General features: G+C 43.0%; 1 protein-coding gene across 1 annotated transcript in view; it reads right to left on the reverse strand.

Annotated features, from left to right (window-relative positions):
• LOC137849775 (sucrase-isomaltase, intestinal-like) overlaps nt 1–27,389 on the reverse strand; it is a 48,193-nt gene that overhangs the window by 14,569 nt on the left and 6,235 nt on the right. The window contains exons 2-13 of the mRNA XM_068669727.1: nt 27,086–27,254; nt 26,323–26,419; nt 25,431–25,543; nt 17,531–17,656; nt 16,854–16,985; nt 12,212–12,325; nt 11,983–12,099; nt 11,817–11,901; nt 7,979–8,096; nt 4,647–4,815; nt 3,990–4,106; nt 1,691–1,839 (exon numbers count right to left, since the gene is read on the reverse strand). Coding sequence (XP_068525828.1) covers nt 1,691–1,839; nt 3,990–4,106; nt 4,647–4,815; nt 7,979–8,096; nt 11,817–11,901; nt 11,983–12,099; nt 12,212–12,325; nt 16,854–16,985; nt 17,531–17,656; nt 25,431–25,543; nt 26,323–26,419; nt 27,086–27,254 — 1,506 coding nt within the window. The remainder of the gene's footprint in view (nt 1–1,690; nt 1,840–3,989; nt 4,107–4,646; nt 4,816–7,978; nt 8,097–11,816; nt 11,902–11,982; nt 12,100–12,211; nt 12,326–16,853; nt 16,986–17,530; nt 17,657–25,430; nt 25,544–26,322; nt 26,420–27,085; nt 27,255–27,389) is intronic.

Raw genomic sequence — 27,389 nt, forward strand, 5'->3', positions numbered from 1 at the left:
GTGACATTCCTTACTTGAGCAGCCACACTGAACAAAGGAGCATTAATTAGAAATAGTAAGAAATACTCACTAAGTAACAATAGTAACCAGAAATAAGTAATCACATTAAATATTTTAAAGCAATTTTAGCATCTAGCTATGGCAACATTAGCAAGTGATGTGCCCACTAGGATGGGACCTGGGTAGTAAGCCAGCTTATGCTGATCTCCTGATCTCACTGCCTACCTGCATTTTAGAGGTTTTATTTCCAGTAATTCTAGCTAACTTCCAATTAATGGCAGGAGTACACCTTTTGACTTAGTTTCACCCAACAGGAGTCTCAGCTGGTGCATCTGAGACTACTCGAGAACTGAAATCAAAGCAAACTCAGAAATTTCTTAATGTAGATATGCCACAAAAGAGTAGAGATAAAATATATTGTGAGTGGACAGACAGACAGCCTTAACATCACCGAAATCATTTGATATTAGCAGAGGTTAGCGAACATTAATGCCCAAAGTAACTTGGTCATTTCCAATATTCACATAAATCTGATTAACTGAAAATACTGCTAAAATAAACACTAAAATTGTGTAAAACCCCTTGTAAGACATGAGTACCTATAACACTTCTCCAAATGTTACCCTGTTGAATAAAGTAGCAGAGTCGGAAGAGGAAGGATATCACCTTTAAAATTAATCAGTTAGCCATTACACTGAGTAGGCAAAATAGATTTTGTGCATAACCATTTTGTATTAGCATGTTCTGCACTTTAGTTTAATCTCAGTTTAATTTGCAAAAATGCCTTACCCTTTAACCAAAATGTTTTTAACCTAAAGGGAAAAAGAACATTAAACAGTCCAGGACGTAACCTGCACCAATGAGGCTAAATTGTGCCAGAGCTTTGGGCAATAGACTTTCATGTGCATTATTTGCTCTCCTTTTGCTCACATCTTTCTACAAAGTATTCTGAAATAGAAAATTCACCAAAAGCAGGTAAAAGCTAATTAAATGTGCTGAAAGGGAAACTAGACCTTGCTTTGATTCCTACTTCTTCCAAAAAGGGAAGGAGAAAAAAAAAAAAAAAGCTGTTAAAAAAATCTGAGGTCACATTTTCCGAGGGTTTTCTCAGTCTGTGTTTATTAATCTTCTCTTTGCACCTGCTTCTACACTCGACACTCTGCTTCTACACTCTCTACATCTCTGTCCCCATTTTCTCTATGCAATTTGTGGCACAGATGTAGGTTTCATACATAGCATGCAGATGCAAGTGCTAAATTGGAAAATGCAAATGCCATGGATGATTGGAAAATGGAGCCTTCTCTGTATGAGGCCTTCTTGATATTCTGGGCCAGAATACAGATTTCATAGATTTAATTCAAATACAAAAAATACAGGTATGTGACTCTTATGTTTAAAAGAAAGGATTGCATATTTGCCTAAACCAAGAAATGTTGAGAATTCTCCTTGCTTAGCTCCTTTTTCACTAGAAACAAATACAAGCTACATTTAATATATATCCATGTCATATATATAAAGTTAGTTTTGTTGTATATATTTTGATTTGACTTCAATGTAGAACTGCTCTTTTTAAGAGCAAGCATGCAATGATATTACTATAACTATTTTCAGGCAGATGTCAACTAGTTTGTACACAGAAGCTCAACTACTTCTTTGAGTAAAATAATAAAAAGAGAGTCGCTGAACTTACTCGTGCATCAATGATCGTACCACTGTGTTGCCATGAACATGAGACTCGTAGAACAAGGTGTAGAGGTATGGCAGAAGGGAGTATCTGATCCGGAGTGTAGCTCGAGATATCTTGGCAAATTCTTCTCCAAAAAATGCTGGGTCTTGCTCCTGTTGAGTAAAAGCTTTGCACTGAGCATTATAACAATGGATACAAATTCAACAGAGAAAACTGTGTGCAACCTAAGGAAAGCTGTTGCTGGCATAATCCCATGGAAGTAAATGTTTATGTAGAAAAAGTACTGATTTGTGAACTAGAAGATGCGTTAAGAACCACATCTGCCCTCTGGGACAGAGAAGGCAAAACAGAGGAAAAAGGGAAGACCAACAGACTCCAACAAAGGCAAAAGCATTGTTATTTTTTACTTAATTTGGCCAAGAGTGTAAAGTGGGAGTGTGTCTCCCAGTCCCACAAGGTGTGTCCTTTGATCCCTCCCAGCTCAACTTCTCCAGCACTAAAATAAGCCCACCAACAAGGCACCTGGCTGCCTTCCACCTTCACAAAATTCTGCCGTAAGACTCAGTTTTCTCATTAAAATCAAAGAATATGTGATGAATTCCAAGGATAATGAAACATAAAAGGAACAGAAGTAACAAAGCTTTTTAGACTATCTGGTGCTTTTCAGTGAAAAAAAAAATGTATTAATTAAACCATTTGAAATCCCCAGTGGATTATGCAAGGTGGCTACTTTATATTTTATTTTAACACTAAACTTAATATTAATTAAACTCAATATTTAAGTAAAGTTTCTTCACTATTATGTTTACATCAGAATAATCTTTCCTGCTGGCTCTGAGGTCTGAAGCATCCTTCTGTTATTTCAAAAACTGCACTGTATTTTTATCAGTTTAAGTCTGACACTGTACAAATATTGCCTAAGTTCAGGAAAAAAAGAAAAACAAAAGAGACTTGTTAGGTGATGCTGAGTCACCCAAAATGCCTTGTTCATTTCTGGCAGGGAACACGATGTTTTAAATGGGTTTAAGTGGTCCAATAAAACCCAATGCATCTTCAGCTACTTCTGTCATTCAGTCACGGCTGAGTTGCAGCTCCTGTCCTTTTCCTGCCTATTAAATTGCGTGTATGTTAATAATACCCGCTCACCCTGATCAGACCCATTTGCATGCCCAACGGGCCAAGTGAGCCTATAAAAATAAGAGATCTCTAATTTTATGGAACAGAGGTAAATAGAAAATATTTATCAACAGCAGCACCTAAACCCCATAGCCATTTGCTCTCCTCAAGAGAAATACCAGAATACCTCAGGTATTATTATAGACTATAGGGTAAATCCTGAGTTTCTTAATGCCAGCACAATAGCTTATTATTCCTGTTTTTGCCCTGTTTCTGGATGTCCATGATACTTTCACGCAGAGGAAGAGGTCTCTTTGAGGAATGTAAATGCTGCAACATTTTGATGACATAACTGTACAGAAAATTGAAGGTTAGCTAACAACCTGATCTCAGGCACTGCACAGATCACTTTACAGAAGAAAACAAAGCAAAGAGAAACAAAAAAAAAGCAGTTATTGAACTAGCAGAACCTTTTCATCATTGCTGCAGATAACACAGTGTGCTTACAAAGGCTGCAAGACCTTCACACTGACTGTAGTTAGGAACAACGTGATCCTTCTATCTAGGATAAGTCTTGAAAGGACTGTATGATAAGTTGAAGCCAACACATGGCTCTGATCTAAGGCCGCGCTTTTTCATCTTGCTCATGGGCTCATTGGCTCTGTTTCTCCTTGGCTGACGGTGCTGTCACTGTCGCTGGCTGTCCTTGGAGTCCTCACGTGCTTGTCTGGAGTTTCTAACTGTGGTGTTTGTCTAAAACTCACTTTTAGATGGCAAGTTTAGTGTATAATGCCCTCTCTCCCCTTCTGTGTAATAACTATTAAAGTTGCAGTGGTACTGAAATGAAAATTTAAGTTAGCCAGTGAGCAAGCAGATGTACTGGCACTCACTGGCTCTTATGTAAAACCTGGGCTTCAGCAGATAAAAGATGGAGAGGATAAGTCTAACCTCTACAGGACTTGCAGATGTTAGATACTATATGTTTTTCAGTTTCTAAGCCATTTTTCCCTTACAGATGGGAAAAATTTACACTTCACAGCATAATTCCTGCTCTCAGTACATCATTCCCTATCACCTGCTCAAGCTTTCCCAAGAATGGCAGGTTAATTTATGAGGAAGTAATGCAAATCACCATCGTCAGTACAGTAATCATAGAGTACAGCTCTGCATAACTTCATTTACTTACCATGTTTCCCTCTGCATTGTGGTTTCTGGAAAATGGGTAGAAAGAGCCAAGCTGCATCCAGCGCAAGCAGAGTTCATAGGTAGTGTTGTAGTTAAACCCACAGATGTCAGCACCAATCTGGAGAGAAAACATCATAACATAAATGTTTGCAATTGTTGCTCTGGCCCAAAAATGAGAAACCACAGAAGATTGCTAATAAATATAAATTTTGGAAAGAGATACCAGTTTCTGATGACTTTATAAGAATGTTCCAGGGTACAGTGATAATAATTTTGCTGGGGTGGAGATTTTATTGGTTCCTAGAACATTAAAATCACTGTGGAAGATGTGAACGTATTTCAATAATTACACAAATCCTGCATACCAGCTTGCAAAATCTGAAACTTACGGAGGGACCTCAAATCATAAAACATGTAATATAAGGAGATCTGTTTGGGGTGGCACGCAGTGATTTAATCTGAAGTTGGCAGTGCTATTTTTGTTTCTCTTTAGCCAGCCAAGATTGATGACATTTAGTTTTTTTTAATCTGCAGTTCCCTACTCCGCACAGGCCATTACTGCTAGCCATCTCAAGCAGCTTATTGCAGAAAACATTTGACTTAATTTAAAGTGATATCGGGTATGAGCCAGCAATTGCCCAAAGGACTTCAGACTCACATAGGGCATGCCAAAGAGGTTGAATTCCAGCATGCCAATGATAGAGTAGTGCATGTCCTTCCACTGGGAGAAGTTGTCGCCCAGCCAGTGACCCCCGTGCTTCCCGCTGCCGACGAAAGTAGACCGACTCAGGACAAACGCCCGCTTGCCAGTTGCCTGCTGGGCGGCACTGCAAAAAATTGCAACAAGATCATTAAAAATAGGAGTGGTAAACAAAAGAGTCATAAGATCAGACTGAGCTTTCCAGCGCAGCTTTATCTTGGACGGTGTTATCCTTGAAACAATTATTACTGTGGTCTGGGCCATGTGAAAACATGGCTCCAAAACTATAAATAATGGAAAATTTTACCCAGTGGCCAAAGTAAACCACTAAAATCTATATGATCCCCAAAACAGTTTGTTTCAGGTATTTCTAGTTTTCTGAAAAGCTAATTTGCTTTTATTTTATTATTAACACTGTCTCAAAGTAAACATTCAAAATAGAAAATCCTTTCTACATTTGTTCATTTAATTTAGTGTCCTATCATTTCCTAAAAGCAAGCATAATATATATATATATAGTTAGATTTGTCTAGATGTTTTTATTGGCAAATAAAGTCCTAATATCCTGGACTGAAAGTTAGAGAAAAGAAGAAAAAAAGAGAGAAAGAGAGAGAGAGAGAGAGAAAGAAAGAGAGAAAGAGAGAGAGAGAGAAAGAGAGAGAGAAAGAGAGAGAGAAAGAGAGAGAGAGAGAAAGAGAGAGAGAGAGAAAGAGAGAGAGAAAGAGAGAAAGAGAGAAATAACATCAACATTTTAAAGTCTTTTAAAAAAGTCAATACAGAAAGCAAACACAATCTTTCAAAATGTCACCCCTTTCCCATAGTATTTTGTCTGATTTCCTGTCATTGTTTGATTTATGAGGTTTCCTTACAGAATTAGTGGTGTAATGAATTTTTCCTTTCCTTTTGGAAATAATTTTGCTGCACCACTAGAAAATCAAGGAGATGTAATATGCCTTATTAACAAATCTATTACAAAGTTCCTCAACATAGAATAATCTCTGGAAGGGATTACATATTACAGCATTATAGATTGCTGGAGCACAGGTTCAATTTTACTTTAATAGGATTTGGGCAATAAAACTCCATAGATTCTCTAGGAAATCTTAGCCTGAAATATAAACCATGCTGTCCACCACCCACCTCCTTTTCCCTTAATGAGATCTGTGCAAGAGCTCTTTCACTCATACTTGTAATGGCCAACGTTCAGCATTGGTTCTGTAATGGCACAGAGCCTTTAAAATGCTTCAACACTTGCTTTCAACCAAAAAAAACCCAACCAACTAAATCACCAACCCAACAAAACATCCAACCACCACCAACAACAACTCAATGTCTTTCATACATGCCTAAACACACTGGTCGTATGCAGCAAGAGGTGCAGTTCTTGAACCACACAGGACCTGCTTGGTGCTGTCATGTAGGGGCACTACTGAGCCCCAAAACTGCACAAGATTCCCCTTTGTGTGTTCAAATGACATTTTTGAGCACTTCAGGGACAGGAATCTCTTTTTCCTGAAACTTTTCATGGATATCCTGCATATGCATTCTTTCCTCTGGCTGTGCAGCACAAGTTTGGCTCTGTTTGCAAATGGAGGTGCTAATGAGGGCAATATTGGATCAACTCAACTGTGATCCAGAGCTGCACAAACAATTTGCAACAAATAATTTATTGAATAAATTTCAGTCTATTATGAATCATTGCTGAACTGGTCCTAATGTTCTCAAATGTATTTGTTGACTGAAATTATTTACAGAATATTATGTGTGAATAGTTCTTGGCCTCAAGCTATGCACAAGCTGATTGTTGCTAGTTCACCATGCCCAAATTCAAGCCATTTGACTGCATACATGGGTCAGATGACACATTTCCTATTCTCTAGCTTCATTAGCATAATTCTTGGAATTGTTTTGTATGCGATTATGAACTTGTCATTTGTTTTCAGCCCATACCCTACAATTGATGCTGGTTTGCTAAATATTCCCATCAGTAATTTAATTTATTATATTATTTGTGAAGAGCAGATGCAGAAATGGTATACAAGCAGCCTTGAAAATAAATGCATTTAAGAAACACAAATGAATATGTATGAAAAATTCTTCATCAAATTCCCCAGCTCTGCAGCAAATCCTGCCTCTGCTGGTGTTTTTGGTGGTGTTCTCCAGCCCTGAAGGACTCTGCAAGTTTGGCTGAGCAAAATAAGCAGGACAGGGACAGGGAAGGTTCACCACCTTGGGGGAGGACGAAATGTAACCTTGGTGGAGTCTCCTGTGGTGAGAGGATCTTAGTGGAGGTCAGGGTGCTGAAGTCCAAAAATCTTTCTGTGTCCCACGCATCTTGGCTGGGCTGGGCAGTCAGCAAGGGTGAGGGCTCAAGGGCTTTCTGCCTGACTCTGGAAAGCTGGGCTGCTCTTCAGCCCAGCACACAGGAGCTAGCAGACTGCTTCTGGCTTTTTCCCAGTGCCTCCCTTCCCCCAGGCTTGGCACAGAGCTGCAAGTGCATCAACACCTTAAATAGGCTCACTTAGCCAACTCCCCTGGATGTACAACTGGTGAAAATGCATGCTTAATGCTAAAATAAGCCAGCACAAGGACCCCTGCTTTGGCACTTGCATTGCGGCATTAAACATATCCATGTCTTCGCTCTCTGCTGGAAAACGCGTGATTTGCCCATTTGATTTAATCAAACAGTAGCTTTCCACTGTCACTCTAGCCTGACAGCAGCAGCGCCTGCCTGCGTAGGCTCATTTTGAGATCTTCCCAGCTGCTAAGGGACAGCTTTCCAGTAGCCGACAGCAAACCTACTGCAATGCAGCTCAGCCCTCCTGCACCCACAGAGCCCCAGGCCAAAATGCTGCCTGCCAGCAAACCAGAGGCAGCTCCAGCAGCAGCCAGGGAGCTGGGTACGGATCCTTCCCTGGCAGTCATGCAAGCTCCTCCGGTAGCGAGGGGATGGAGAAATTCCCCTGGTGCCACACAAGGCTGCTTTGGTATGAGAGCAGCTCTAACGCAGGGTGGGAACAACTTGTTCTGGCTGTACGAAAGCAGCAGTTGAAGAGTTAAGCCCTACAAGCAGACCCTGATTTTAGCTGAGAAAAAGAAAATTGGAAAAGGCTCTGCTTCCTCTGCCAAGAGTCTTTCCTTGAAATTGTTCTTACTCAATGACAAACAGCAAAGTGAAACGTGCCTGCTTCTTACGAGATACCGTTGCAGGTTTCCCAAGTACCTCAGCTGCTTTTAAAATGCATTCCAGTCACCTGAAATCTGCATGTGGAAATAATTATAAAACTCACTGGAAAGTTGGTTCAGTCTGTGACCAGCCAAAGAGGGAGTGTGTGTTGTAGTGCTCTCCCAGGTAAGTCTTGGAGTCAGGGCACAGCGTCTTTTGAGCCAGGGAACGATCAGAAATGCCTGAGAAGGACAAAAATGTTGTAAAGTTACATGCATCAGATTTCAAATCTCTTCATGGTTTTACTCATCTGGGAGAGAAAACACCAAAAAGGATTTGGAAAGAGGAAATTCAGAAGAACTGCAGGACCTGCACTGGTTAGAGGTTAGCACGTAGTTGTGAATACCTTCCTGCAGACAGGCACATGTGTCCTCAGGAGGGTGAGGGAACTGAGTAAACCCTGCTAATGAGGTTCATGCTTTCTGTCCAGTAATACAGAACATCTGTACAGTGATTGTATATTCAGCATTAGCCACAGAGAAAACTTCTGCATGCTAAATTAAGAATATACACACACATTCTTCTACATAGTGACAAATTTTACTTAAGAGTGAAAATGTTGCAAGAAAAGCAAACCAAACAAACAAAAACAGAAAAAAAAAAAAATAAACAAAAAGCAAGCAAGCAAGCAACCAACCAACAAACAAAAACAACACAGAAATTTGGATGCCTAGGGAACTTTTATGTTTGTGTGAAATCATAAGACCTAGATTTGTGGACCACTGAGATGCAGACACAGGTAGGCAGCATGACTCTGCCCCACAGTGGCAACACCCATACTTAATCAAGCCTGGCCCCTTTCATCCCCTGAGGAACCTGAGACTTAAAAGGCAGCAGGGCTGATGGCACAGCCCCAGGCAGCATCACCAGAAGCGAGCAGGGAGCATCAGAGGTGCACAGGGGAGGAAAATGCATCAGATGCAGCAGGCCTTAGCAGGCCACCTGCTATAACCTGATATGCTGCACAGAAGAGAGCAAGGAAAGATCATAATGGGTCTATTCGCATGCAGATGGGTTATGCGATAACTCCTTCCATCAGCAGGTCACAGCAGTGGAGGCAGTGACAGATTTTTGCCTTCAGTAATGGCTGGGGGCAGCCCTGACCTCGCTGGCACAGCCCTGGTTCAGCTGAGCCAAGGGGAAGCAGTCAGAATTGCCTGCACAGGTGCTGCCTGGTCTTTGATCTCCCATTAAGGAGATGCTGGCAAGACCCATTTGGTGTGGGAAAAATGTGATTCTTGTTCTCTGCAGCTGGCTTTCATGAAATTGCCATGTGCAATTCAGCAGGAATTGGGCAGGTCAGGTATTTGGGTTATACAATGGATTTATTTTTAGAGGTGGAAATGAATGTTATGAAATCCTCCCCACCACAAAAAAAAAAAAAAAAAAAAAAAAAGGAGAGAGAGAAAAAGACAGACTGTCAAATATTTCTCTTCTTCATGCTTAATTGGGTGCATGCACTATGGTAAATATTTCTTCATGAGCAAGCAACCTCCATGCCTAATCACACTTTGCAGTGTGTTTGCAGTTCATGACTACAAAGTGCGTTTCTCTGTACCTGAAACCCCATTAACCTGTCTGCTCTGCTGGGCCACCAGAGCTGGCACCCCTGTCTTTGGATCTTTAGACACAAAGACTCCAGTGCTGTTGATCTGCTTCAGAAATAGCTTCATTTATAGGCAATTTCCAAGCAACCCTGACTGGTACAGCTTTAAAGAAGACACTAGAGTTCTGGGAAAAGTTACACTTACTGTCCCAGTGACACTTAATTATTAGCCCTGTAAAATTAAGGTGGAATATGAAAGCAAACGCAGCCACATGGATCATACTTTCATGCTTCTTTCATATTCTGAATATTTTGCATTCTGCATCAGCAATACCGATTATTTTACAGTGTGTATAGTAATCTCAAGTGTAAAAGTGGTTTATAGAAAATTGATTTGAAGGATATCTATTTTTAGAAGGTCAAACCACAGGTACAAGTAATCATGGTTATGGTTTAGGTAAGGAGGCTGAAGGCTACATTGCCAAACACCTGAGGTACTAAGAGTGGAACTCGTATGGACTCAGGTGCCCATGACAAGAGTGAGCCCCCAAAACCATGCTGACCCCAGGGAGGTCCTGGCTTGTTGGACTGGGCTGCTTAGATCTGACCTCACACCTACACCACCTAGGGGCTCAGACAGCCAAGGGCATGCACATTGCTGGCATAATGTGGAATATAATAGAAAGCTCTTAAACACGGGGTGAAAACATTGGGTACCAGCTCTACTGCACCTTGGAAGAGATGCCTTAGAATCCTGCCTGCAACAGAGAGACCAACACCACAAGCTGCAAGTGGAAGGAGAACCTTCACACAAGAAAGGGCAAGCCAAAGAGAAACTGGGCTCAAAACACACCTCTGTCTTCTGCACTCCCCATTGTTCTTACACATCACTTAGATATCTATGTCTCTAGGTCTGATAAGTTCCTCTAAAAGAGCTCAAAATTCAATGCTAGGTGTCACAAAGCTCAGTTTCACAGCTCAGGAGACTCTTTGTGGGTCCATCCCTCACTCCTTTATTTGTGAGGGTGAAGGGAGCTCTGCTGTTTCAGTCCTCTTACCCAAAGGCTTACACCTCTTTTTGCAGCTCTGAATGCTGGCAAAAATAGGGGGAACTTAAGGCAGGGGTGGAAATCATAGAATCATAGAGTCATTAAGGTTGGAAAGATCATCTGGTCCAACCATCCCCCACCACCAATGTCACCCACTAAACCATGTCCCTAATCAGCATGTCCAACTTTTCCTTGAACACCCCCAGGGACAGTGACTCCACCATCTTGCTAGGCAACCCGTCCCAATGTCTAGCTACTCTTTCTGAGACAAAATTTCTCCTAATTGCCAACCTGAAAGTCTGCTGGTGCAACTGGAGGCTATTCCCTCTTGTCCCAAAAAGTCTGGTCTGTGTCTGTACCCACAGTGTTAGTATACTGTAGTTACAACCAACAGTTTTCCCATAATGAGAGTGGACATCTAAATCTTAATTTAAAGCTCTGCTTCTGGTTTCAATAGTTAACATATCTTTTTATAATTTTATGTCACGCTTTTGTTATGTTTGAGCTTCTCATGTACTCAAACTGAAGAGAAATGAGGTTTAATAAATAAAATGAATAATTGACATGACAGTACAAGAGCCTGAAGGGAAAAAGGGGACATTTCCAATATTTCACTGTCAATAATTCATTTTTGTCTCAACTTCCTGCTGTATATTAGCCTTACTTGGGCAGCAGGGCTTTCCTGGGGAAATGTTGGCTGGATTAATTGCCAGGAGCACTGGCACTAATTGTAAGTACTCAGGGCTTCCTGAGGGAGAATGAGCATGCCATTAACCCTGCTACTAGAAGAGGTGTTCCCATTCCTAAGAGCCTCCCATAGGTTTGGGCCTTTAAAGCTTATTTTTAGCCTATAACTAATTTCTAATAGGGGACTGGAAATTTATTTCCTATGAGAAAGAAAAGATTTTGAATTAAGGAATCAGGAAGAGGCAACTCACTTGTTGTGAGTTGTAGAAAAGGCAGGGACTGCCCAGCCCTGAGACTAGCAGTGATGTTGGTAAAGCAGAAGAGTTACTCCTTCCATAAATCTGCATCTGAGTTATAGTCTACAGGTATCTTGCCCTTTCTATCGTGCAGGCCCATTGCTCAGAGAATGGCAGGGAAGGCCATTTTTCTTGCCTTCTTACAAGGCTGCCCCACTGACAGAAGGGTTCTTATGCTTGGTACTCCACTGAAGCTGAGACATTTGTGTCCTGGATGAATCTGTAACTGTACACTTGGAAAATGAGAAGATGGAAAATGTACCTAAGAATTAGCCTTTTTTAAAAAAAAAAAAAAAAAAAGATTGTCAAGAAAACTTTACTTACTAGGAATGTAAGGAGGGTTATTGATATCATTATCAGCACATCCAGGAAACTGGCCTCTTAAGAAGTTAGATGGTTCATTCATATCCTTTAATAAAGAGAGTAAGACAGGTCAAAACCCTTATTTACTCTTTTGAAAAGAAGGGAAGGCATATGTAATCAGACTTACAATCCAGATCCCGTCATAGTCAAGGACATTCTTAAACTCCAGACACAACTGGGTCCACCACTCAACTGTCCTGGGGTTGGTGTAGTCAGGAAACACTGAATGTCCAGGAGGCCAGGCCTAGAGTTCACAGGTACAAATGTCTGATTATTGTCTTATTTCTGCTACACAGCTTCTTTAACACTTTGGAGCTCCATTTAACCAAAAGAATAAGAGAATTTAGTAAACCAACCTCTCCAACAGCAGGAGTCACACCGTCAGAGTTGTTCACCCAGACTCCCATTTCCTCTCCAAGGTCGTATGGCTTGTAAGTTCCCGGTTCTTCGTCCTTAGTTATGAAAGGATCCTGAAAGCAGTGATTACACTTCCTTTATCAAGATCTCAGAAGTTATTTTTTCTATTTCTATGCTTTAGAAAAATTTGATGTTCTTTGATGCAGTAACACTGGAGTAAAATGGCACTAAAATTTAGCAAGAGTTGAGAGCATGTAAAAATTTAGGAAAAGTTGTTAAAGAGATGTTGTGAATATTCTTTGTATAAGGCATAATTAAGTAAAATTAATAAATACCCTCATGTTTATTTTTAAGAGACTTTCTATATTCAACTGATTTTGAAGAGGCATCAAATTTTGATTTCCTCCCTTCTGAAGTCACTAAACTTGGGCAGCTCTGGATTCCCTCCAAGACAATAGTCATTTCAGCTTCATTAGCTTCAGCAGCTCACCTCTGGTATAACTAAAACAACCCAACGGGCTTGAAGTTGGGACACATTCAGCCTCGTTAGCCCTCTCTTCAGACCTGATGTTGAACGAGGAGGTTTTATGACAGCCTGGTGGTGAGTAACCCAAGTCATGAAGCCAGAGTGGCCAAACTCCTCTGTTCCCTGCAGGTGCATCCTGCAGCTCACCCCTCCTGTCCCCATCACCACTCAGAGGTACTCACCACGGCCCCATCGCTGCCAGTGGCATGGACAACACCAGTTTTCCTGCCCCAGGTCAGCCACCAGTGGCCACTGAGCTCATTGAAAAGGAGCCTGAACTGGCCCACCATGTCAGTAAGCCCTGAAGGCAGGAATACTTTGAGATGTCACTGAAGAGGTACTGTTCAACTCTGCTCAGCAGCCAGCTGGGACTACAGGAGGTTAGTGTGCTTGGCAGTACGCCCCTAATTGGGAGCAGCTCTCTGCCTTGCACTGTTTAGAACAAAGGAAGATTGCAGCCATTTTAGAAGAAGGGAATTCTTCCCTTTTCTCTTAGAAAATGTTATCCCCTCAGGTTCTGCTTAAGGCAAAGAAACTCTCAGTTATGACACACAATGGAGAGTAATGCCACTGAAATAATTCTGCCATTATATCTCATGCACTAATTCAAATGAATTTTAATTAATAGCTGATAGAAGTGTAACTGCTATACGTAAGGACAAAAAATATACTATCACAAATGGTAATTCCTTTAAGGGCATGTTTTAAAGCTCATTTAAATACCTAAATTAATTGCTGATTTACTTGTAAGCCCTACGGCAGCTATAGCCCCTGTGAAGAAAGTATATTCTTCCAAATAAAAGCCCCTGCTTAATTCCCACCTTAAATGCAAAATTGAGTTCAGCTTTAACTACGTAGCTCCAACATCAGCTTCATAATTAAAGAGTGTAAGTGTCCATTACGTTTTTAACTTGTTGAATAGTTCAGCTTTGGAAAAGAGAAAACTGTCCATCTTCAATAATTATCTTATAATTGTGGAAAAGATGGCTCTCAAGGGACTTGAAGGCTGGAAGAAGTCAACTTAATTAGCTACTCCTGATCCAAACTTCTTGTTTCCTTCAGCTGAAAGGTTATTCCAGTGCATAAATCTAATCTATTATGCAGGTTTTGCAATGTCCTAAAGGGAACAAAACCCTCCCAGCCCTGGTTTTGCAATCCACAGGTTGTTCATGGGGGAAGGAAGTTTATTGCTGTTAAATCTTCCTTAGCTCATCTTTTAGTATCTCTTGGAGAGGAGATGCAGAGCATCCATACTTCTGACTGACTGCTCTGAAACCTGGGGCACCCAGCACTAAACCAGACCAGCGCAATTCCACCTAAAGCTTCAAAAATAGATTTTGATGCACATCCAGAAATCTCATCTATCTCTGGAAATTTTAGCTTCTACAGCTCACAGAGCTGGACTTGAAAATGTTAAAACACTCATGGTGTATTTTGAATCATAAGCATGTTGCTATTGACTTTTTTTTATTATTATTAAGAAATTTGTCACTCACCATTCCTAGCTGTTTCCATTTTTAGTTTGATTTAATGGAAGGTATACAAGGTCTTTCATTAAATTTCCTCTTCAGGAATAATGTTTATAATTTTACATTCTAGTCATTTTTACTTTCAGAAATTCTTTCTTTGTTTCTAAACAATACATTTGTTCTGACTCAGAGTAAGTCACAGCTGAAGTATGCATGTTATTCAGCTCAATAATGATAACCAAGTACTGACACACTGAGGCAAAATCTCCCTTACACGGAAGTGGCCTCTAAAAGACACCAGGAGAGAGGAGTGCTGAGACTGCATGGAGAGACTCAAATAACGGGGCCATGCTGCTGTCAAGGTGACCACAGGTGCATGGAGGGCTCTCAGCATTAGTGTGGGGACCAGACTGCCTGATGGTGAGACACCAGCCACCCCAGTGGTGGTGGCACAACTAAGGGTCCCAGCCTCAAACAGACCACCAGTAATTGCTAGTACTTCTGGCTCTCCAGTTGGGTTGGACAGGGCTTTGGGCAATATGGTCTAGTGGGAGGTGTTCCTGTCCATGGCAGGGGGCTGGTCTAGATGATCTTTAAGGTTCCCTTCCAACCCAAGCCTTTCAATGACTCTATGATCTGCATTTTGCTTGTGACCACAGTGGTCTGAAATGCTCCATGCCAAGCAGAGGGACTGCACCCATCTCCCACAAATCCATTCACAATCCATTCACTGGAGCTTTTACATGACATGAAGTGTCTGCAATCAGAGCACATTTCCTGAAATCATCAAGAGGGAGGCAACAATCTGCTGCACTTGGGCAACTCGCTCATTACTGTCACTACCCGAAGGGAATCTAAATAGAAAATTGCTCTTTCCTTATCAAACTGGATTACACTTGCCTTGATTGCAGGTAGCATGGCTTTGCTCTCAGTTGGGAATGAAACCCTTCACACCGTTCCAGCCCCTGACTCAACTTACAGGAATGATGGACATCGCTAATCAAAGCCAACAGTCAGAATGTGACAGAAATATCAGCAATTGTAATAAGGCAAAGAGAGAAATCTTTACTACCAATACAACCTATAGTTCCCACTAGCTTTTCAAGAATTAAAGGCAAACTGGATTTGCCTTTGCTTTGTTTTCTTGCAAGCTTATCTAAAGTCCTAGAGTGCAACACAGCCTTTATTTACAGTTTAGGGGAAAGGAAGGACTCCTATTAGGATTCCCGTTGGCTTATTGCACAAATGGATAATTATTGATATGTTCCCTTGTATCTGCCTAACTACTGAAATTAGATTTATACAGCAACAGCTCCTTGCCCTGCTCTAGTATGCACCATCTGAGAAGCTGAAAGTGCTTTAAAAGTGTCATTGAAGTTAAATTCACGAGTAAGAAGATAACATTCCTTACCCACTATAGCTGCTGCCTGCAGCTTCCTAACCTGCAAAACCACTGGAGACATCCTGACTGTGATGAAAAAGAGATGACTACTGTGTATTTACTGAAGGGCAAGAGTGTGCACAGGAAAAGCTACCCCAAATTCAAGGTATTTTGCTCATGTATTCGTGTCTCACAAACTTGTTTAAGACAAATCAATAAATAAGCAGGTGGTATTTAACGTTAGACCTCTTTGGGATTAGATGATTTTTAGAAAGGTGTGGAGGATATAGGGAGCCCAAACTGCATAGCAGTTAAAAGAGCAGTCAGTCCTGACTGCACATGTGCTCACCTACAGATGGGTTAGCTATTTACCGTGATGGTGACAGCAACATCTTATGGACCCATCAAAGACTACTATTTAATTTACTGGCCTCCAGTTTCCTCACCACTGTTGCCATCCACTGTATCTTCTGTGAAAAAAAGCAACTTTGGTGCAAGGATATTTATGTGGACTTGCTGGAGAAAAATGGTAATATTTATTGGCAAAATTGATGAAGGAAAATGGAAATCTCTGATTCTCACTTCTGCCTAAATTAATTCCTTTGAGTTTCCCTCTTTGGAAATCTTCCAAAGCTGCTTGTACATGGTCCTGGGCAACCTGCTCCAGGTGGCCCTGCTTGAGCTGGGCCTGCAGACCAGATGGCCTCCAGATGCCCCTTGCAACAACAACCTCTCCGTGATTCTGTACTTCAGTACTGGTTACAGGTTCAGCATATATTTTCCACAAATGTTCATGCAAACAAACTTCTCTCACATTAATTTAGACGAAAAGTAAATATAAGGCAACATGATTTATAATTACCATCTCTCCAGATTGATTATGAGATTTTTTTTCCACCGTTCAGCTATTTCTGCGTGCATGCTAAACTCATTTGCCCATTATCAGAAAAAGAATTGCATTAAAGCAATTCTGCCTGAACTCAGAGCTGAGCAGAGGCAAAATTTATCATAAATAAGTGGAAAAATATGAAAGTAAATTGATGTTATGGTATAGAGATGGTACTGGTACACACAGGTATCTTATAAACATAACACATTTAAAAGTGAAGTCTGTGAGAAATTGTTCAGCTCTTCTCAAAAAAATGACAAAAATGGAAAATGTGCTACACCAGCATGCATGCATTAGCGCCTAGATACTGCTATGAGCATTATGATGCAAATAGTTCTTATAAATGGAGAAATAATTAACATCATATTTAATTTACCAGAATAATGACGTTGTGCATTCCTGCTTTCTTCAGCTCCTGGAGGTACTCTGGCAGACCTGCATAATTCACTTTGTCATAGGTAAAATCCAGGCGACGTTCCATGTAGTCGATGTCAAGATGCTGGACATCCTAAATATTTTAAAAGCAAACGTTGACTTATTTTATACAGAAAATCAATATGTGTAACGGTGTTCCTAAGAAGGAACTAACCTATGAAGTGAGAGCTAAGTGTTTGGCTATAATAACTGTAAAGAATTGAGGCCAAATTCAGCTCCTGTAAATTTATGTGACAGCAGTGGACAGAGTGGACATGTGGAAGTCCTAGGTTAGCAACTGTTTGGCAGTGGTATGCGTCAGCACTGCCACAGTTCGTGTTTAAAATGCCAGCACCTGGTACTGCCAGTTGATTGTTGTTTCAGCAGGAAAGCAAACCTGTACCCAAATCACCTGCAATGCAGCCAAGAGCAGCACTTTAAACCCCATGTTTCAGGCCAATTTTAAGCATTCTTTTGACTATTGTAAAGATATGACTTGCGAAACCACTACATAAGGCTATGAACATCCTTTTGCTCTACAGTTCTCTTCACAGGATAGTCACATTTCCTCTAATATAATTATATTCATCCCAGTTCAGATTTGAAAATGAATTTACACAGTGAAAAAATCATACTTACGTAGGGGATATCATAGCGGTGCATGCGGTTGACGGTTTCCTTTAAGACATCAATGCTGCCGTAACCCCACCGGGAGAGCTGAAATCCCAGGGACCAGTAGGCAGGCATGTGCGGGCGTCCAATGGCCTAGGGCAGGAATGAGGAAAATACAAGTTAAAAGGCTGAGGTGAAGATTCTGGGGAGAGAAATTACCCTGAAACACCAGGAGAGGCTCCCAGCTCATTTAAGCCACAAAGATCAGAGCATGGATATCACACACCCTCGAAATACCCCTTACTTTCTCAAACAGCTCACTGTAGAATATACTTTATTGTAAAATATGCAATATACTTTAAAATGAGCTTTAAAATAAAGCTTCTTCTGGTGGACCCAACTCTTTGGTCAATAAACGGCAAATCTCCGACGCTGTGCAGCAATGTCAGCTTGGCTAATTTCTGTTGTCACATGCAGCTGAACTAACTCATCTAATGTTTATTGGAGCTCTCTGAAGTTTTAGTTTTATTTGCACACCTCCCCGGTGAAATCCAGTTGCTTATGAGTGCCTGCTGATATTGCTGGCCCACAGCGATGCGTTGCCAGGCATCGCCAAACCCCTCCAAGGTCAGAGTTACCACTCGCTCCATCAAAATTCTCATCTGAAGCACAAAGTAATGAGTTAACTATGATTTTATAAATATTTGATTTCCGGCTCCGCATAATCCAGATGCAAATTGCGCGAGGAAGCTCGAGCAGAGGGGCACGAGGCATCCTGCTCTGCTCTCTGGGGAGAGCTGCTCGGGCAGCCGCAGAGCAACAACAGTGGTTCTGCTCCAGAAACATGCCGAAACCTTCCCTTGCCTCATGGGTACACACCGGTGTTTCGTGGGGGCGATATCCCCAAGTCCTTATGCCCATTTTAAGCAGTTAGAACCCATGAAATTAGACTTTGTTCAATAATTCCAACATTGTTGCAGGCAACACATGGAAATCAAGGTGCTAGCAAGCACCCATGATTATTTATCAGTCACAGCTATTGACTCCCTTTGGCTAAATAACCGTTCCCCCCTTATTTCCTTGCAAATCTCCATAGTTAGGTAATTATGCTAAGAAGTGTAAAAGAACAAAACTTGAATATTGGCAGCTAAAAATCCACCTTCTTTAGTTAACTATAAGGAAGCAGTGCCAGCACTCTGTATCAGCTGCGTATCTAAGCTCCCCATCCATCACGATGTGTAGAGATGCCTCTTGCTATGGGGTTTTCTCCAGAAAGTCTGTACTGGGACAGTAATGCTGGACTTGAAATTGCTCTAAAAGAGGTCACAAATCCTAGAGGTGGGATGCACATACTGCAATAGACAGAAAAAACAGGTGGAGGAGAAATGCCTGGAAAAGCAGAGGGTGTTTTAAACCTCCTGTTGATGGTTTGAGTCCTCCCAGCAGGGGTGTGATGGCTGAGCACTGCATCTCCCCCGTGTGCTTGTTCCTCATCCCATTCCACTGGATTTACCTGCTATCACCCTCCTCAATACCTACATGCAGCTGGAGAGAAAGCCCCTGAGAAGTAGCAAGGGCAGCTATCAGCTGCTGTGCCCTTGCCAGGACAGGCCCTGGGCAGATGAAGGTGGCCCCAAACCATTCACAGGGGACACTGGTGGCAGAGCTATGTGTATTATGGTACAGTCTCCTCTGGTTGCACCTGTTGTTAGTTATTTCCAGCTTGTGCAGATGCACCCGATCCCCAAGACCATCCTTCCAGCTCTGCTGGGGTTTCCTGTGGAGAGCTGGACAGGGAGTGATGGCTTGGGATGATCTCCAGGATGCCCTGATGTCTGGCACTGTGGTGTCCAGCACAGCACAGCAGGCCTGAGGTCAAGAAGTCAGATCCCCTGTCACAACAGCACTCATCTTATGAAGAAAAAAGTTATCTATGGAGGCAACAAAGCTTGTTTTAGCCCAGTTAGGATGCCAGATGAGACCCATGAACCCCACCACTTTGTGCTCCAAAAGCAGAGGCACATTCTGCCCACGCTTTTTCTACTGTAAAAAGGGTGACCTCTCGAAACAAGGTTAAAAAAACAGACTGAAACAAAAGAACTCCCTAATGAAATAAAACCTTTTGCACACAGGCTTCTTCCTTTGGATAAGAGGAAGAGGGAAAAACAGCTGATAAATATTAATCCTGCTGCTGGACGCAGAGCCTGGAGCCCTGGCAAGATGCCTGCATGGCACAGAGACCAGCATCCCAGTTGTCCCCTGAGCTGGCTGGGATGTTTCAGAAGCAGTGGGAGCCCCGTTATGCCCCATGCTGCTCCTGGATAGGGGATTATACCCTTGGGATGCACCCCAATGAGCTTGGGACATCACCATTGTCCAGTTCAAGAGCTGGAAGGGGATTTACTTCCACCTCGTGTGCTGTGTTGAGTTCCCAGGTGAATGGAGATGGGGCTGGAGGTGAAGCTGTGGTCACCAAGGCATCAGGCAGGTGCCTTCAGGGGACACAGCCCTGTCCCCAGTGCTGGGGGATGTGCTCTATTCCCTGGTCCTGCAGGCTCAGAGCTGCCATGAGGCGAGGTGGCATTTTGTGACAGCATCCCCTGAGGAATTTGGGATTAAGGTTGAACAAATGGAAGAAAATCCACCTTGCAAGCAAGATATTAACTTTTAAAGCAATTAGTTCCCCAGGTTGGCCGGGCTGGCGCGGCTATGCTGAGCGTAATTGAAGTGAACAGAACATTTGAAGAGGAAGGATAAAAACAGGGCAGCTGGGAAAACAAATGTTCTTTTTTCCAATTATGCTGTGGACTCTCTCTAATGGATCCCCCTGAAGCTTCCTGATAAAGTAACTGGCATATGGTACCTCCTTGCAGATGGATCAGCAGAGGCAGAGCTGCAATTCTGCAAACCTGAATCTCATGTTGGATTTGATATATATTTAGGATCTAGTTAATTCATATAGATTGCAGTCTGCATACAAATGATCATAAAATGCTGTACACATAGAAAGCCTGCTCGGCAAAACTGGCTCGCATAGAATCAGACAAGGTAAATGAGGTATGGCGGGGGAACTGAGGGAGGAAAACATGAGAAATGCAGAAACAGCAAACATATGGAGTATACAAACTGAGAAAAAAAAAAAAAAAAAGATACAGTAATGCAGAAGTAGAAAAAAAATAGATGCTATGATGCTATTTTTCCTACCTCGATTCCTCCTGCACTTGGTTCACAAATAACTCCAAGTGTTGTTTAATAGATTCACTGTTACTTTTCTCCAGGTTTGCATAACTTGGCCTTATGTAATTTTTGCTTTTTTTTTTTTTTTCAGGTGCACCTGGGAGCGGACACATCTAGGAAGTACCCTGGAAGGGCTCCTCAGCGACCAGCTAAAGGCAGGTGGTCTGCACACACTCTCCCTGTGCTCACACACCCAGCTTTGGGTTATTAAAACATTACTACTGTGGGCATCTCAAATCAAGGATGTGAACCAAGTCATAAACGCTAAATTGCAAACCAGGATCCCATTAACATCGTGACCAAAGACTGGTGTGAAAGGGAAGGCTTTAGGCTTGTGCCCTGTCTGTCACAGAGGCCATAGAGGGAGGTGTTCCCTCCCATGCTTACAGTGGGGCTGAGATCTCCAGCAGTGCAGCCAAAGAGCAATGCAGAAGGTGGCACTTTAATCCTCACACCCTAGTTAGTGACCCATGGCTACATACAGGTGCTCCTAAGACCCAGATGTCTGTCTCCAGCTCGTCCCCCACAGCCGAGAAGGCAGGTGAGTGCTGTGGGTGCCCACTCAGGCAGAGGTAACCTGAACCCAAAGTCTGTGCAGAGAAGCTGCACTCTGTTTTAGGAAAGCAAGAAGAAAGGCCCTGCAACGGCTGAACAACTACAAAGATTCTCACAGCCTCACGAGTCTAAAAATGTTAAGGGCTTTAGGCATCAAGGTCTTCAAATCTCTTTGCTGGACACCCACCAGCTGCTTGGTGTTTCCTGAGGGACTCATGGATTCAGCTGTGAGACTGCTGAACGAGCAGGCTCCCCATTTAGCTCTCAAGTGGGAGGCTGGACTAGAGACCTCCCGAGATCCCCTCCGCCCAGAACTGCCCTATGAGGACAGTGAGGAAGAAGAGAAGCAGCAATTTGCTCTCAAAACAGAACTGAGAGTCATGCAGTATGCCCCATTAAAGCTTGTCACCGGATAATTTTCAGTAAAACAACAAATTCATGGTCTTCACTCCACCCAGAAGCTGTTACACTTGGTATTTGTTCCTTTCATTAAACTATAACTTTCCTGAGTGTCTTGTTACAGAGCTCGTATTCTATTGCTGTGCACTGTTACCCTGCCTTGAACTGCCTCCAGATTTGGCAGTGATGGTCTGATATTGGGGCTGGCCCATCCCTGTGCAGGGGCCACCCCTGGGTGCTGGCAGCAAGCCACAGAGGTGCACAGAGAAAGTCTGCATCCTTCAGAGACCCCGCAGGGAACTTCATTACAAGGCTTTCCTAGCTCACTCTTGGAGGGAGCTGCATAAAAGCACCAAGTTGAGCTAGGCAGCTAAATCTTGTGCAGAAACAAGCATTATGGGGGGGGCGGGGGGGCAGGGAAGGGTCACTCAGGTCTGGAAATGCTATTGAAGCAAGAGAATAAAATACATGAGAAGGTGCCTGGAGCAAAATGCTTTGCTCCAGGCACAGCTCTCTTGCCAAGCTGGCGTTTGTCCATCCCATGGTGCCAGAGGGGACACCCCGGAGGGGATGTGATGGGTAGTTCCTGCAAAACGCCCCGTGCAGTGGCTTTGTGCATCTGCCTGTGTGGGTAGGAGACAGGCACCGTGTCCCCAGGGAGCAGCCTGGCCCCACCAGCTGCAGGCTTCTGAGCTGGGAGCTCCTGACATGCCTCTTCCCAGAGGAATCCCATGCAAACAGCTGGGAGAGCTGAGGGATGCTGCTGAGCTCTCCCTTCCAGGCACAGGTCGCGCTCCTCCCTGCCAGCCCCTCTCCTTCCCCTGGGGGTGACAGTGACCCCAGTGCGAGTCCTCTCAGCGGGACAGAAAATGCATTTGAAAAACAGAGCCTTTTCTGTCTCCTTCACCTTCCCACATATCTGGTACATAAAAGCCAAATCATTACCCTAGAGACTAATAATATGGTAATTGTAACATTCGCGATCCGGGAATTTCAGGATGTTTACTGAAGAAGTTATTATTTCACCGTGAAATTGCTACCATGCATTCTTTAAGATTCCCTAGAGAGCGGAGCACAAGCTTGAAGAATACAGAGCAGGGGATTTTTTTTGTCCCGGCATGTGACATGTCTAGCTCGGAGACGCCCACCGGCTCCCCTTTACCTTGTTTTCTCTGCTCCAGCTCCGTTTCCAGAGAGGCAGGGGTGGAAAGCGAGCTGCCAGCACTCATCAGCTGGGGAGTGAGAAGGCTCTCATTTTATTTTCAGCTGCTGGCCACCTGCTAAGCCGCAGAAACGCTGCCTTCAAACACCAGCGAAAGGCTTTGAAAAGAAATGGGGATGGCTCTCACCTACGTCGTGCTGCTGCAGTGACATCCCTGAAATAAGTGCTTTCATCGCAGAGATCACAGCCCTGCCTAGGTGGATGGGTCACTTCTCTTTTCTGGGTTTGGTTGCCAATGTGGAGGTTCAAAAACCTGTTTGCTGGTTGATCTACGGCACCAGGGCTGAGGGACAGGTGGGGAAGGCGTGCAGAGGGACTGGGACCTCTGAGGGACACAGCTCCATGGCTCCTGCTGCAGGACACAGAGGACCAGCTGCAGCACCCGGAGCTCTGCTTGGAAAAGAGAGGCCAGCAGAGCTTGGACAGACCTCTTTTTAGTCATTGCATCCTGCTAAAGCCCCCCTGCTCTCACTACTGAAGCAGAGCAGGAACACCACAAACCACCTCTCGGAGTAGCAGCCCCTCCGAGCAGGTTTAGAAACCTTTGGCCGCTTTCGTCCAAGACCTCTAAAACACGAGGCACACACAAGTTTTGTAAAAACCAGTGTCAGAGCAGAGAAGAGACACAAATCACACCAAAATCCATCACCCCATCCTCTGCCGAGACACAGCCTGCTGCCAGACAGCATCCCTAGCTCTGTCACGGGTCTCGTGAACAGAGTCCTAGGGTGGAGGTGGCAGAAGTGGGCATGGGGACACAAAACCACAGAAAGCCAAGCTCCAATCCTGTTTCTTATGCGACACCTAGTCACCTCTCTCTCTCCCTTTATGCGCATACATACATAAATACATTTTTATGTACAAAATTTTTGCACTCACCACCTGTAGTGTAAATATGGGTTTATAAAAGGACACCAGAGCTTTGCATCACTCGCTACAGATTTAGGGAATGGGATGACAAAAGAGAGCATCCAAAATATAGGTGTGGTACCTAAGATTTGGAAAATTTTTCTGTCTCTTCATATGGACTGAGAAACACTGGTACAGAAACACTTAAAATAATCCCCGTTTTTCTCCCTCATTCTGATTTTTCAGGCCCACACCCCAGTGCCACATGCTGGAACAACCCCGCTGTCTAAGGAAGTCCTGAGCAAAGCACGCAGCACCTGAACCTGGTGGCCTTCCCACCAAACCTGGTGGCCTTCCCACCAAACTAGGACCTGCCTGCTCCTGTCACCAGCAGTGAGAAGACCCTGGTAGCCTCAAACTACCCAGAATGAAGACGCTGGACCAGCTCAAAGCAACCATGAGGGCTCTTTCTAGGTATGCAAATGAAGCAAAAGATGACTGCTGATTTAGATTATTAAGGGGAAAAAATAGCTGCTTTGACTATGTTAACTAAGCCCTTCCTCATTGTTTCCTCCCCTCACAAGCTCTCTGACTCATGCAAATCAAGGCGATGACAAGGGGAAAAGGGCTGGAAACTCCGTCTGGCTCCCTCAGCTGAATGCCAAATAAAAAGCCAGGAGAAAACTATCAGCCATACTGGATTTTTATATGATTATGTCATAGGTGGTGTTTGTATGGTGTGAGAATGGGCCACACAATAAGAATCCAAGTATATAGATACAGCCAGCTCTCTCCCATTGGCAAAATCCCAAAGGCGTAGCAGTAGGGAAGCTGCTGCAGTAATGCACAGTATGGCCCGGGTGCTGATAGGAAGGTCCCTTGACTACAGCATTCAATGGTTTTTGATAAGTAAAACTAGCAAACTTCTGCCTATCAGCATTTCTATTTTATTTTCAAACTAATGCTCAGTTAGAATTATAGAGGAAGTGTTTACACAATAATATGATTACAGCAACAAAAGGAAGGCTTGGAAAGCACCTAAAGATGACCACAAGATCAGCATCTGGCTCTTAAACAAACCTAGACTACTCCTAGGAAATCTAGATTGCAATTTGTCCAACCTGGTTTTACCAACTTCTGACAGGGGACATTCCCCAGCTCCCCTGAATAGTCCATTCAAGTGTTAGATTCCTCTTATAGTAAGAAATTAATTCCTACCACTGAATTTTCATCTGCAAACTGAGTCAGTGCTCTATTCCCAGCAGATGCGAAGAACAAGCAGGTACCAATCCCATCGCAAGAAGCCTGCTGCTTTCCCCTTGTTTGAAATGATTTGTGCTAAGTAGCTGAGCAAAGCTGTGTGGGAGAGGGCTCCAGCAAAAAAAAAAAAAAAAAAAAAAAAAAAAATGTATTTCAATCTTTATACATCCTCTGTTATTTTCTTTTTGATAATAGGCTGTGCTCACCTTAGTCTTCCTCTTATTGCTAATGTATTCATAGGATTTTTTCCTGCTGTTCGTTCCCACCTGCCTCAGCACATCAGCTGTGGCTTCATATAACCAGAATGAGACCAAGTTTTGGCCATGCTGCCTGCTGATACTCCCCAGCACCCATGGGATTTGTTCCACTGCACTGCCCCACGTGCCGTAAGCACTTTCTACTAACCTCTGTGTACTGCTGAACCACATTTTCGGGAGTTGGCCCAAGGAAGACATAGAAGTCAAGGATCCCTCCAATGGTGCGGAAAGTTAAGGATGGGTTTGGACTCAGAGAAACGTCTGAAAGGGAAAAACAGATTCTCAGGACAAATTAACTCTGCATCATGAGGTGTAAGGACTCTGAGCTCCTCTCCTCCATGCCTTAATGTGTCCCTAGGCAGAGGTAGATACACGTGCAAGTCACTACCTGGTGTGATCAGATGAGCACCCAGGCCAGTTGTCCAGTCCTCCTGTAATCTGCATCTTCTGATGGGCACGGTGCAGCAATAAATCACAGCAACCCACACAGATTAGAGTGCCCAGATTCATTTGTCTCAGTTTCACTTATATAAAAAGGAACCACAAGCTTGTGTTTAGGGTTCCTCGATGCTATTTTAATCTTCTTATTGGAAGTCATTGCCTGCCAGGGGAAACTGATTTTATAGACTGAGTGAAGATTCCCCTTTTCTGAAATTATACTATTGGATTAACACAGTAAGGTGACCATGGCAACGCACAAAACTACTCTCCACAGACAGAATATAGGACTAACCTAAATTGATTTGATTCAGTTATGCCAATCCCAGAGGAAATTTCTTCCACCTTTTCCTTTCCCTGTACGTGCATCTATTTTTTAAAAAATTAATCATATATTTTCCCTGAAAATACCTTACCTTGTTTAACAGTCCTTTTGTTGAAACCCCTTTGAAAACTTCATAGCAATTACTGAACACTCACTTATGCAACAGTTACATTTTTACTGCACTGAAAAAGTAATCAGTAAAAGAGCTTTTTTTAATATTTACTGATTTACTGCCTTTCTATATGCAATCAATCAGGGAATTTGTATGTCCTCCTACCTTGTGCATTGGAGTTCAGAAGGAGAACACCATGGGCATTGGAGTCATCCTCTACGCACATGTAGAAAGGGTGAACTCCGTAGAGATTGGCATTTGGCTGAAACATAAACAGCATGTTAAGTATGGCTTGATTTTGCCCTTTTTTTCATATTTTTTGTTAGCTAGGTACATATGCAAAGACAACTAAATATATTAATTCACTGTTAGAGACTTGTTTTGAATGGTTGAGGATTTTTTCATCTAAACTGGTGTGAATTCAAATTGATAGAACGGGAGTTGTTTTTGCTGCTTTGACGCGGTGCTTCTTATTAGCCAGTCTTAACCAAAACTTCCATATTTTGCCAAAGCCTCCAAAATGGCAAAGGTAAGATGTGTTTTGCCAGCTAAAATAGACTCATCAAGCACTGGCCCCAGTTTTGCCAAACATTTAATAAGTCCAGCTGAAGGCCAGCTTGTTCGGATGAGCAGGAATCGATCTGCATGTGAGATTAAATGCTTTCCTGACTCAGATATACAAAACGTTCCTTTTCTGACAACTACAGCAGTGTGAGAAAGCCTCTAATAAGTATCCAAATCACCTCAAAATGACTTACGACTTTGTTTTTCAATTAAATTTTAAACTTAAAAAACACGTGGCATTAGGTCTTTGCCATCACTTCCCATCAGCAGTGTTACCCCACCAAGAGAGATGCCCCCTCAGGTGCCTCGCCACCCCCCCTTTGTGGCACAAGCTCAGGGCAAAGCCCTGCCCAAAGTGAGTTACCGTGGGTGCCTGATCCCTGCTGTACATGCCGTAGGTAACGAAGTCCATGCTGTGTTTGAAGGACACGTGCTCATGTTCGCCAAACCCGTACACCGAGGTGGATGGCACAGCGGTTGTAATCTGCAGGTACTGGTTGGAGAAAAACAGATCAACCAGGGGACTGTCCCACCTGTGACAAACAGAGGGAGACATAGTTAGCTTGCTCATCTTTGGCGTGCATCATTTGAAGCTCACATCCAGCTACTTACGCTCTTCCTGTATTTTGGAGAATAACAATATTAAAAAGTGGTGAGCTTTATGCAAG

The sequence above is a fragment of the Anas acuta genome, chromosome 1 (assembly GCF_963932015.1).
Source record: "Anas acuta chromosome 1, bAnaAcu1.1, whole genome shotgun sequence".
NCBI lineage: Eukaryota > Metazoa > Chordata > Aves > Anseriformes > Anatidae > Anas > Anas acuta.